This window comes from Triturus cristatus, chromosome 8 (genome assembly GCF_964204655.1).
Source record: "Triturus cristatus chromosome 8, aTriCri1.1, whole genome shotgun sequence".
Taxonomy (NCBI): domain Eukaryota; kingdom Metazoa; phylum Chordata; class Amphibia; order Caudata; family Salamandridae; genus Triturus; species Triturus cristatus.
Genome location: NC_140591.1, coordinates 918,282,400 through 918,296,335, shown reverse-complemented (window position 1 = coordinate 918,296,335; position 13,936 = coordinate 918,282,400). Strand labels below are relative to the sequence as shown.

The 13,936-nt window shown below is 43.1% G+C and overlaps 1 protein-coding gene across 2 annotated transcripts in view; it reads left to right on the top strand.

Moving 5' to 3' along the window:
- The window catches only part of GUCA1C (guanylate cyclase activator 1C), a 659,379-nt gene that overhangs the window by 162,045 nt on the left and 483,398 nt on the right, over nt 1–13,936 (top strand). For both annotated transcript variants that reach the window (XM_085620480.1, XM_085620479.1), the window contains exon 2: nt 5,389–5,538. In XM_085620480.1, the coding sequence (XP_085476606.1) occupies nt 5,389–5,538 (150 nt within the window). The remainder of the gene's footprint in view (nt 1–5,388; nt 5,539–13,936) is intronic.

Genomic DNA, 13,936 nt, shown 5'->3' with positions numbered 1-13,936 from the left:
TCTCGTCACTTCGAGGTGGACCACCCTTAAAAAATACATGTAGGCATATTCTATGAAAGAACCGATACAACGCCTTCTTAAGATTGTGAAAATCCAGTCTATTGGTAATAATAAAACCCAGTCCTCTACTCAGTACACTCTCTTCTTCCAGCAATAAACTATACCCTGGGATATTGTGTATGGGGAATGCCGTAGTCTGGGTATGGTCAGTGTTCACTGCATGTCTGATTCCTCACTTGTCTCTCCCCTGGTTCATATTGGCCACACCACCATCTTTATCCCCTGCCTCTGCCACTCAGGAGGCCCTTGTCTGTAGTGGGTTATACCCTAAAAAAGGCTGTTGTGAAATGAAAAGGTGACCTGGGGCAAAGTGGCTTGTACTCGGTTCCTCAGTGTCGTCTGACCTTACTGAGGACTCAAAGAATGTTGCATCTTTCTGAGCAATTCTTGCCTTATTCATGTCTCTATCACCCCTATATGGTTGGTAAAAATCTGCTATAAGGTAGGGGTATACACATGTTATTGAATTTATCAACATCCTTTCTCACTTTTTCTATCTTGTTACTGAGAGTGATCGAATGAAACTCCTCCATGGTTTTCTGTAAGGAGTCTAAAAAGGTTTATTGTTTTCTACAGTGTTCCTTTCTCTGATCCTATTTTCCAATTCTTTAATCTGTTACTTAATAATCTCTAACCCTGCCAGTGCTGTATCAAACCCCAGCACCTCCCAGTACCAGGAATAATTAATAGCAATAATGCAAAAGCTGTTTCTACGTTTTGGAACCTGAGTGAAAATAATGCGGATATGTTTGACTCGTAATCCCAATGAGATAATGACAGTTTTATCAAATATGCTGTTACAGTTTGCCATGAAGTTTAATCCGTACTGCCTTTTTCTTCAGTTTCTCTAAATTATCTAAATCTGACTTAACAGTGTTATGCACAATAGTCTACGTGATACCCACCAATGGTGGTTTTTCGTAGTCCTAGTGATGCATTCTTCTGTGTATGCTAACGTCTCCTTGGCCATCCCAAAGATACTATCGAAGAAAACTATTTTCAAGGTAATCTACAATTCCAATGTAAGCACTTGCAAACCAGGGGATGCTCAAAGTCAAAATATCAATAAACAAGGACAGACCCTTATACCCAGAACAGAATTTCGGTCAATTCACTGAACAAACGCAATGGTCCCGTGGGTAACACTTCAGACCAAAATCTACGATACTCATAATACAAAAACACGGTTGATATGCTAGTATGTCAAATTAATCAAATGAAGACAAGAAAAACCCAAAATAGTCTTTCAATGTGATATGTAACATAACAACATTTACATAATCAGGTACGACAATCAATGTAAACAGCATATGGTGCAACAGGTTCTGGATGCCAAACCCCAAAAATGATTAAACATATATACATAAATACACATCCTAGTCACACGGTATATCCACATCATATGTTAGATAAATAGTGGATAAATCCACACAAAATGACAATGTCTTTAAGGAAACCCCATGATGATGTTGATGTTTCAACCATAAAGGAACCAATCCATGGGTCTCTTCAGGACAGCACCATTCAATAAATGACCTACAAACAAAGAATTGGACCCGTAATAGAATAATCGTGTTCTACATGTGCGAAACATCTAGAAATAAATTCATACCTTGAACAAAAAAGGCTGACCGCCACAGCCTCCCAAGTGAACATGTGGAAACAATCCAACTAGTCCACCTAGGAGCATAGAATGCACAGATGTCTTTTAGGAGCAGAAAACCACCAGCGGGCTGAATATGTGCATGGTGAACCCCTGACTATCACATACATACAACTCCAAATCGGGAAATGTGCAGCACTTAGAAGGGCACTCATTCGAATATATGTTAAGTGCTCACAACCAGGCCTATTTGCGGGGGCACAATGGGAGTCTATATATTCCAGCCACACTGATGATGAATAGAATAACATCACTATCACAACGAACACCAAATTCCTCGATCCTCGCATTAACATTCAGACAAACTGTTCCGCACAAACCATTCAAGCATGCTGATGTTATACGTGGTTATATAAATGCTTTGATATTACGTATCAAATTGAAGGAATATTTTAAGCCCTAGTGGTCTTCATTTAATTAATTTGACATACAATCATATCTACTGTGAAATTTGTATCATGAGTGTAGTAGATTTTGGTCTGAGGTGTTGCCCACGAGACTATTGTGTTTTTTCAAGGAATTGACCCAGGTTCCGTTCTGGGTATAAGGCTCTGCTCTTATTTGTTGATATTTTGCACCATGTCCAAAGCATGGGGCTATGGGAAGCCACTTCATCACCTAAGTATTGGCCTTTGTGTGGCTGCATGATCACCAATACATCGGCCTGCGTGTTTCCGCATTTTTCACCAACACATCATCCTGTGCATGGAAGCTTCGTCATCAGCGTATTGGTCTGTGCGTGCCACATTATTGCCAAAGACTGGACCTGTGCATGGGTTCATCATAAACAGAAGAACTAGCCTGTCCCGGCCATTAATGTCCAGCCCATACAGTGCCTCAACCGTTAGAGACGAATCGGGACTGTTGACCCTGCACATGGCAGGCATGAGGCCCAGAAGCTTCGCAGGGCAGAGCATAACAGATCTGTCAGCTGGCGCACCACCTCCCAGAAGATAGAAGGGAGGAAGCATGCTTTGGAAAAAGCTGGACAGCTGCCTTGAGGAAATCAAAACTGAGCCATAAGACACTAATATGCATGTTTACAAAGGAAGTTGTGTCGCTCTTGCACCACGTAACATGGTGGAAGGGTGACCCAAGCCCAAAATGCGATTTATGAAGCCACTTCATAAATCTGGAGTAACGCAATGCTGCACAAATCGCTGCTTTGAATTACTCTTCCCTGGAAAGGTGTTCCATGGGCGTTGCATGGTTGTTCCCACACAATTCCCATAAACCTTTATGCATTTTCCAGATTTACCATCACTGGTAGACCTGGGAATGTGTCAAAAAGATATGCCTTCTCAGGAGAGGCATAATGAGATGAAATATCTTTATTTCTCCTTGTTACTTTCTCTTCATATGTGTGCTGCATTCTGCAGCATACTTAAAAAGAGGACTATGCCTCTCAGGAATCTTTTTTGTGCTGTAATATGCCCTTTCGTGCACAAAAACAATCCTGCATGCCAAGCATGCACCCTTGCACCATGGCGCATGGGTGCCTGCGTTGGTCCTAGGCAGCCCATTGTGGGCCAGCACAGGGGAACGTGTTAACAAACAACAAGAGAAACCGGTAACCCCAGGTGACACCTGGGTGAGTACAATATATTACAACAATGCCTCAATGGGAGTCAATAAGGAAAGACAATTTTAGTAAATTAATTTCACAGAAACACATAGTCTGTTTAGGATTCAGGTATTTGTATTAACCAAAAGAATATGAAGTGTATATTTTACAAAAAGTAAGAAGCATCATTAACCATGTTTTAAGTAGTGTACTATATGCAAAGTTGACACATTGTGCTCAGGAATACGTGTTTTAAAACGGAGCAAGTGAAACACGTAGAAAATGAAAATCAGCGGTGTCTTAGGGAATTTTTTGGTACAAATAATATGCATGAACATTTACTTTATGATACAAGTGGTGAACGTATCATGGTATAATTAGTATTCCCAATTCAGCTGATACAAGATGATGGAGTTTCGACCTTCATTACTTGAGGTCATCATCTAGACAAGAGAACATAAGCAAGAAGATTGCTGCCTGAAAGGAATCCAAGTATGTTGGAGAGACTGATGGGGCAGAATCATCAAATGTTGGGCCAGCACCGCTGGTCACCAGGGAGGGGATAATGGATCCACAGAAAGTACTTTGAAAATATGGCATAGACACACGGGATCCCTTGTTCCTGAGGCCAAAGGTACAAGTATTTGAACAAATCAAAAGGGGCTCGTCTGATTTAGGTCAGTTCTGGACTTGATTAAACAAACCCAGTCGATTATGAAGGAATCAATGTCTTCGGCTTGGGGTAGTGTACTCAAGGCTAGTCCTGAAGGAATCATGAAGAGCCGGGGAAAGGACGGCAATGCACTGTATTGTAATGAATGTGGCACATTCCTGCCCTTTCCCTCTAATGCAGTGCACCAAAGTGACTTGCTGTGCGTTGCATTACAATCTCATAATTATGCCCCTCAGTGCTAGACCGTCAAATAGTAAGAACTGAATCTGAGCTCTAATCTTGTTAATAACTCTTAACCTGAGGGGAGGGACCACCTGCGATCTGAGGGGAGACCTGCGGTGATATCAGATAGAGATACAGCACTGCATGAGAGCCTCACTTTATTGTATTTGGTTGCATTAGTGTGTAATATTACATTTTAGTGTGCATTAAAGTACTTTTTTTTAAAGGTAACCACTGTTTTAGACATTCATTTATTGTGCTGTTGTGTGATGGTTGAGCTCTGAGCACAAGCGCCGCCACACTACCTCCCTGAGAAACCTGTAACTGCTTACCATTAAAATGGAAGCACACCAGTCAGTTTGCTACCTTCCCATAGTCTCTACATGGGGACAACGCACTGAAATAGTTATGATGAATAGTCATGACCATAAGAGGCACCATTTTAGCGAAGGAGCTTGTCTACTTCGACTCAGAAAAATCCACATAAGATTCTCTGTGCTTAATTTAGTTGTAATTATAGCATACATCAATAAAAGGGTCTGTCCATCTTTATGCATTTTAATCATCAGCATTAAACATCAAGAACGCAGTTTTGAGGCTTAAAATGATATTTAGGGACTTGACTGAACCAGGGGACAAAAAAAACAAAAAATATACCCTAATCTTCTCTAACGGAACATTCTTGTTAGACTAGAGATCCCTAGGAGGAAGCATGGCACACTTTGAGGGTGAGGAGTTTATGTTCCTGTGAAGATTTCCTCACCACTCACCTGGACGTGTAGAAAATGCAACAGGGTTACATAGTCATAAGCAATTTCCTTTTAAGCAACATTGACATGGGAAGCATGGTGCTTATTTTTCAAATCGCACATCTAAGATACCTGCACATTGAGCATCACTGCCCCCTCTTTGTGCTATGATATATCATGATATCAGATAGATAAATTCACCATTTCATCTAGCCACTCACAAGTCATGCATACAATACTTGTTTGCAGTCTCTGCACATTGTGTGACATATATAACATGACAATTATTCTAATTACATAATGATTACATAAACACATTGTTATTATCTTTTATTTTATTTGCCCTTTTTGGTTCAACATTGTTCGAATATGCCTGTAGCAATGTACAAAGATAACATCAAACAAGTAAACCCTAATATAGCAATATCTAAATTGTTTCTGCTATTTTACATTGTAGGATGGATATATTGACTTTCTGGAATTTATTGCGGCCATTAATTTGTTTCTCCGTGGAAAAATTGACCAGAAACTAAAGTGGTATTTTAAGCTGTATGATGCAGATGGGAATGGAACAATTGACAAACAAGAGCTTCTAAGTATAATTACAGTAAGTAGAACAACATTATTCATAGTTAAAGAGAACCATGTATTTATTGTAGTCTGTTTCACTAGTAATTTACTTTCAAGTAGCTATACGAATGTTAAAACAAACAGAAAATACCTGGACAGTATCTGGCACACTTAACGCATTCAGCAAATGTGAATGTTCATTTTGTAAGAATAGTTTAGGACTTTCATGTATGTGAGCATGTGGGCAAATTTAGAGCGTGAACCCACTTGTGGGAAACAAGCACTGTATAGAAATAGAGGTCAAAGGTATGATAAAAAAGAATGCCAAAAAAGGGAGGGTAATGATGAATGAGGGGCTTTCAGGTTTTAAGAGGTAGTGTTGTATGAAGAGGTTGGTTTTCAGCTCTTTTTTTGAATTGGAGAACGGTTGGTGCATTTCTGATTGTTACAGAGATGTTTTTCCGATCCTGGTGATGCGGATGGTGAAAGGTTGCTTCCTCGATTTCCTTTCTTTTCTTTTTCTCTCCAGTTTGGCTGTCTGCTGTCTTGGCTTTGGGTGTGAGATGATGCAGTGCTTTAAATGGGAAAAAATAAGTGCAGGTACTCATTAAAATGAGCTAGAGGTGAAGTGAGTGGGCGGGGCTAGGGGCGGGGCTAAGGGCAAGTTATGATGATACTTTACAACTTCTAAAGTAGTTGCAGCACACACCAAAACACATGATAAATGTGTTTATATAAACAAAGCAGGTTAACTCATTGCCTTTTTTTGCAATAGTTGCACCTTCTTAATGACATACTGTTAATTGCTGTTGTTTAGCACAATACTATATATTTTTGAGCACGTGAGTAGGAAGAAACTGAAAATACCCCCACTTCGAACCAAAGCTTTTATGGCACCAAGCAAATGAAGCAAATCCTCATGACGCTCCCCAGAAGATATCTCATGTCTCTTCCATCGATCTATCCATTCATCCTTTCATCCTACCATTTACCTGCTGATGTCCACCATTTACCCTTTACATTCTGTCGCCTATTCAGTTTTTCATCCATCATTCAGTTGTTCACCATTCCGTCTGTCCACCCTTCATATCCAAATCTATCCATCCATCCATCTTTAAACCTATCCATTCATCCTTTCACTCATCCATCTCTTTATCCACCCTTTCACTCGTCCATCAATCCTTTCGCTCATCTATCCATCAACCTTTTCACTTCTTTATACCATCCACCCTTTCATTCCATCCACCCTTTCACTCAATTCCTCTTTTCACTCGTCCATCATCCACTCTTTCATCCATCCTCCCTCCCTTTCATTCATCCACTCTTTCACCCATCCATCCATTCACTCATCCATCCATTCATCCATCTATACATCCACCCTTGCTCACTCATCCATCCACTCACTCACTCACTTATCCACTCACTCACTCATCCCACCAACCCTCCCTACTACGTTCTTTATGAACCTTTGTCGCCGAGCAGACATGTTCACACAAAGTGCCACCCATTTTCTTTAAAATACCTCCTGAGAGTGTCTTTATTCTCTCTCCAGCTTTTTTCTTACAAAAACAGGCATACAAATGCAGGCACACACAAACATAAGCAGACACAAAAAAGACTCCGGTATGTTAAAAGCCATGTTATACTCTCCACTATGGCTTTTTTAATTGCCAGGGGACACCCATGAATACTGTGTTTGCGCAGAAGCAGAGGATAGTGTGAATGTGGTTGACAGCACAGGGCCTGAATGGACCCCTTTGCTGCCAAGGTTTCAGATTGCTATGTGTGACATTTTCATATTTTTATTGTAATTATGAGTGACATTTCAACGACTATGAGTGACACTTTCTCGCTAGCAAAATTAAGCAATGAAGACAAGGGAATCATATAAATATCAGAAATGACACTCAATTGAGTATAGCTGTTAATGTTTCAGATTGTTTATGTGTGACATTTTCATAGAGTCAGTGGATTTACGAGAGTCAGGCAACAACTAGACGTGTAACACTTAGAGTGGCACTTTCTTTCGAACAAAATCTTGATATGAAGTCAATGAAAATAGACCAATATCAGAAATCACGCTCATTTGAGCAACAAGGAAGTCAAACTCTGCAGAAGGTGCTTTCTGAAGCTATTATTTCATTTCTAAAAAAATCAGCACCCTCCACCCCAACCTCAGCTTCAGGTGCGGCCAAACAACATGTAACAAAAGGATTTCTGTGACAAAAACAGCAACTCGCTGAGCTATCCACATACAATACAGTACAATACAATATGCTTTTTTGGAGGAGGCATATAAATCCTCTACGCTACTTAATGGTGAGAGTGAAAACTGCCAGTAGAGAAAACTCTGACCTCTCTCCAGCGGGAACAATAATTACATGAGTTATCTCTGACTTAGCAAGTCTAACTATGCTGAGAAAATAAAGGGTGCTGCTTCATAGTGTCACTGTCAAGCAGGGATGTTAAACACTTTGCAGTACTAATAAATCAGTAAAACTGCTAGTTTAGACAAAACGTTGCGCGTTTTCAGCACAGACAGACAACTCTAATGTGCCCATTTGCAAGGCCCTATGCCGTGCTGGAGCCCCCTAATCGTTTTCGTAACAAACATTTTATATGCTAGCAGCAGGAGATTATTACATTAATATCTGACTTACCTGCATCTCTTTAGAGCTGTCAGAACGATCCACCGAGAGGAGTTGCTGGCTTGGCAACGCGTGTATCTCTAGCCTGTCTCCTCTTCTTCAGAGAGTCGGACAGCGAGCCCTGCTGCAGTGTCTCAGCCTGTGCCATCTGCTCCAACTATGAGACTCACGATGGCGTGGTGAGTCTGGGGCAGAAGTTGGGCTCTGCTGGGCTGGGCACAGCAATAGCACATCATGTCGAGGTCAGGAGGAGGTTAGCAGGTGATCGATTCTCGAACACCGGCTTCCTCCTTTAACTCCATGCAGCAGGGGAATTCCTGGGTGCCCTGGGGCCAGACTGGCTGGCAGGAAATGTAACATCCTTCCACACCATGGGCGCCGACAAGACATGGCTCCTCCGCAACAGTGTGTCCATGTGGGACCTGATGCAACCCGGGGAACAGTAACAGCAAGCAGGATTGTCGGCGCTAGTTTTGAGCTTCTTTGGCATATAAGAAAGCCTTAAATGCACATACCGGGTAATTGAGTCATTTGGCGTTAGGAAGGTAGGTGCCTCAGTGCAGAAAGCAGTTAGATTAGTGCTCCAGGGACCTCTTCAATCGCATTGTCTGGGCATTAACCCTCCGATCGAGAGAAAGTCCAGGAAGTGTGAGAATCCACCGCCTTTGCCCCTGATAAAATTTCTATGTTTAAAGTATTACCCTGCACTGACTTTTCACTACTTCAAGTGCTGCACTATCCCACGCGCACACTAGCAGGTAAAATGAATCTTAGGGTCCCTGCTCTGTCAAGCACAGTGTGACGGTGAGCACCGGACATTATTCAGATGAGCCCTGCTGAATAGCTCAGCTGGGGTTCAGATCGGGGCTTCAGAAGTGGCGCCTTGGCTGCCAGATACGTTCCACTCCTGCTCATTACCACTTTCAGCCAATGAGCCTACCTTTTCATGAGTACCGGTACTCTCCTTGGCAGTAGAGAAGTGCCGGTACTCAGAGTGATAAATTTAAGAAGTGCCGGTACTCAGTACTGGTGAGTACCGGCCAATTTAAAGCACTGAGATGATCCACAGGAGATTAGCTAGATTGGCAGTGGTCATGTTCAGGGTGGATTATGTGTTAATATTAAAGGTGATGCAGCTATCCGGTGTTCTAGTGAACTTCCATCAAGGCAGGGGTGATGTTGTGGAGCTAAATTAGTCCTATTATGTTGCATGCTTAATGGTCTAGAATACCCTTTGGGGGGTGTTTGATTTCTTAGAGGCAGTGGTGCCAGCCCTATCCACGTGCAATAGTATGAGGTATTAGCTAACAGTTCTGAAGTCACTTTCCCGCATAGAATTGTTTCACATTATTCAGGAGGGCAAGCTGATAACCAGTTATCTTAATTATCTTTGCATATGGCCTTTGTGGGTTAGATTGTATCAAGAGTGAGACGTAGTGACTTGGCAAATAAGCAGGCAAATCCTGAACAATATGTCTAGATGTGAACGAGGATAGGATAGTCGACTGTATTGAAGGCAGCTTTGAGGTCAAGAAATATTAGGAGGTAGGAACTGTCTTTGTCAGTGGTCAAGAAGTTGTGGTCTACTACTTAAATGTGCTTCTGCATAATTTGAAGCCTGGTTGGAAGTCATAGATGAGTTGATTAGTATTGATGTGTACTTGCCGTTAAGTGTTGACTGCTTTTTCAATTATATTTCTGATAATGATAGATGTGTGATAAGTCACCAGTTGGCAAAGCCATTAAGACTTATGGTGAGTTTCTTAAAGAGTGAATGGTTCTGGCCTGTATTGAAAGATTCTGGGAAAATTATTTGGTAGAGGAGTAATCTCCCTATGCTCCACTATGAACAAAAGGAGATTGGAAGTAGGGGTTGGCGGAACTCGCAGACTTTCAGTCTGCAGAATTCTGCTGAATTACCTAAAAACTCCATGAGATTCTGGGAATTACGCGGGGTGGATTTTGGTATTCCCACTGCTCTTGCTGATTTATAGCACTGGGAGCTTTACCCACTCTGTAAAATCAGTGCAAACAGCACACGTTAGTGTTCCAGAGGCTGCTTTTTTCCACCGCGCAACCAGATTTTCTACTCAAGCAGCAGCTTTCTCAATGCTACGGCATCTTTCTCAACGTGCCCTGTAGCATCCTTGCACTACCACCAGAATTGAGAAATCTCACTGGAAAGTGGTCTAGCACTCGGTTTTCTCACACGTGCTTGACTTCTCAACATGGGGGAGATTTTCTGGATCTCTGCACTCTAAGGGGAGCGCAGAGTGAGCAAAACTCCATGAAATCCACTGGAGGAGCGGAGTTTAATGCCCTCCCTTAGTTGCAAGGTAACCACTGTGACATACTGCACAGTAGAATTTGTGGGGAATGGTACAGGCTTGAGGTTGTTGATGCCCTATTGAATTTTCAGAATCATTTTGAGTAAGAAGAGGTAGATAGCATTGCACTCATCAGTGGAGTACAGATCTGGGAGGAGGTTGACTCACTGCTTAATCATCGTGCTTCTATTGGCAGCTTTTTTGCTGATGATGGTGTACGCTTTGATTGAAGCAATGAATGGTATGTGTATCGAGCAAAGAGATTTTAGTGGAATGTGGACCTCTTGGGATGGGCTTTTTCCCTTTCCTCTCCAGTTTCCAAATTATGCGCTTGTTGTGAGAAGTTGGCCTGGTATATGCTGTCCACTAATTAAAGTGGGCACCTTGTACCAGTCCAAACAACCCCTTATGGTGATAGGTTAAAGAAAACCTTTATTGAAAGCTATCCTAGTGGTAGCTATGGAGAGCAGCCTTCAGGCTAAGACTAGAAGGCATGTGAAGCAGCTTGTTTTACCAATCTATAATCTCTTGAATGATCAAATGAAAGGACAACCACACCAGGTATATATTTAAAATATATGTATTGAAGATAAAACGCACCCCTCTAGTCTCTTTATGAGGCTGGAGTTCGAAGTACTTAAGTTACAAGTCGGTATTCAACAGTAAAAACACAAATACACGTTTGGGCCCTATGGGCGAACCAAACCATATACCAATAAAGTGGTATAAGAACCACAACTGAGCTAGACACAAGGCCTAGAGCCTGTAGAAGTGATTGGACCACAAGCAACCACCCAATGTAGTGACACAGGGGACCCACGGGGGACGTGTGCAGTGTGAGAACACAGCCGCGAATCGCCGTTAACTTCTAAGGGAAAAGTCGCGGTTGGAAATTGAGAGTTTAAGGACACTTAGAGGATGACTACGAGCGAACCCTTTTGGACTTAGAGGTGTCTAGGGCCAACACCCAGGGGAGCACCAGAGTACTCGAGTTACCTCACCCAGGGAAGCCGGCTGCATAGGTGTCTTTTGGTGTCGGGTCATGTCGCTGTTTTCAATGGAAGCAGGTAAGTAAGTGCTCCTGCCGTGAAGCAGAGAAGTGTCCGAAGAGACCCAAGCCTGGATCGAAGATGGAAGGAACCTGAAAGCAGAAGGGACAGAGTCTGGGTCACTTACCAGGTCACTTACCAGTGACCAGGGGCACGACTGTCCAATGCCCACAGATGTCGGGTGCTTCAGGTGAGTTGACGGGTGTCTTGACTCTTCAGCCACGAGGTCCCGGAGGCGTCGATGATGACCAGGAGCTGGATTCGAGCTGTGCCACAAAGTCTGTTGAGTGCTGCGGTGTCAGTGACCAGGATGGACCCAACAAGCCTTGGCAACGGCATGTCTCGTGGAAAACGAAAAAGGACGTCGGTGCAGACCAGCAAGGTCTGGGGGACTCACACAGCAAGGGGAAGTTGGGGCATGATAGGAGCAACCAGGAAAGCCCAATCAGAAGAGTAGTTGCCTTCATGGGGACCCACTAGACGACGGGCAAGCGATCGCAAAGGAGCCTCGAGCGGTCGCACTTGAAACTGGCCCCTGTGGGTCACTCGTGGAGTGGAGACCAGAGATCTTCGGTGCAAGAGTTGCTCAAGGCAGGGGCTAGAAAGAGCCCAAAGCACAACTTCTAGGAAGACCAGAAGGATGATGGATCAGCAAAAGATCACAGTGTCCAGAGGTCACAGTTCCACGTCACCCACGATAGCCACAGACCTCAGCTTTGCTGTAGACTCAGGGTAGCCTCGGGGAAGTCTGGAAATTCACCTCTGGAGATGCACAGATTTCGGCATCTGGCAGGAGCTTCAGAATTGCAGACTGGACAGTTGCTTCTTTGGTGCCTGCCAAGCAGGGGAGTCACTCCTTGACCCCAAGGGAGATTTCTTCTAGCGGAAATAGAAAGTTGAAGGTCCAGGATATATGTTGCAGAGTTTCGTCCAGGGTAATCTAAAGTCTCAAGGACTGGGTTCCCATACATATACTAAGTTTGGGGATTGGACATACTCTAGGGACAAACCTATGGGAGGGTTTGGAAAGAGGGGTGGTTACACCCATTTCCATTGAACAGTTTCACGCCAGAGCAGGGGCAGGTAGCCCCTGCAACCGGATTGAACTGGACTATGCACAGGGACCAGAACTGGCAGCGGGGGTAGTATTCCAAAGAGTTTGACACCAAACACCGTGCAGTAAGTCCAAAGTTAGCATTTACCGCGAGGTTATAAAGTAAGTCTGCACCACAAACAGCATCAGATGAGGTACTCCAAACGCTGCAGAGGGGCTCTGCTCATGCAGGGGCACCCTCTCACATAAAAACCAAGCACTCTGCCTTCAGGGTTGTTAAGGCCTGCCATAGGAGTGACTTATAGGTTTTATATGTATGTGCAATGGTAATGATATAGGTAGCCTATACCACTGTAAGGGGTGCATGCACCACCTTACCCAGGCTGCAGTAGCAGACCTGTAGTGTCATTTTGGAGTTCTTCCCAGGGGTGGCATAATACATGTTTCAGCCCCTGGTAGGCCTCTGAGGTACCTATGCCCTAGGTACATAGTATACCATTTACTAGGGGCTAATAAGGCACTCCAGAATCCAATTAGGAATGTACCTAGTGTACATGAAACCCATTTTAGGGAGGACACAGCTGGGCTGGGGTCCTGATTAGCAGGGTCACAGACAGACTAAGGTCGAAAATCAGCAAAAAGTGGGGGTACCCATGTGAAGCAGATCCTACTCTCCTACACTTGTGTTGTTGTGATCTTGGGAATACCATTGTGGAGGCTGTATTAAGTTCCTCAAATGTGCTTTTCTTTTCTGGGAATGCTGATGATTATGTGTTTTCCAAGGAATGTCTTACAGATTTTGAGGAGAGTCTTAACATCAGGTCTTAGTGTTTACATAGGGATAAGATTTAAGTTCTTGTTGTACATTGTCAATGGAGCAGAAGGTTTGTTGCTCTCTCTTTAGTTGGCCTCAGAGTGTTGTTTTGGCATGGGGAATGATAAAAGTGATGATGAAATGGTCAACCCAATTCACAGGTAAGGGTGAATAACAGAGGATGATTGATGAGGCTTTGATAGCCAGGATTAGGATGTGGCGTTTGGTGTGGGTTGGTTCTTTAACAAGTTGCATCATATTGAGTGTTTGGATGATGTTGAGGATGGTCTCTTCTTTTCTTAATGCCAGGAGGGAGGTTGAAGGTTCTAAGGATGGTGGTGTGTGTGTTTTGAATGGGTTATGTGTTGAGGAGGTGAGAAATGTGACATAAGAAGCCTTTATTCTGTCCAGGAGCCTGGAAATAAAGTGACGTGGAATGACTTGTGAGAAGACACATAGATTTCATTTTATTTTGTTTACCTAGGGTGTAGTGTCGTTTGAAATTATGTATGACAGCCAGGACTCTCCTTATTTTGTGTAGGG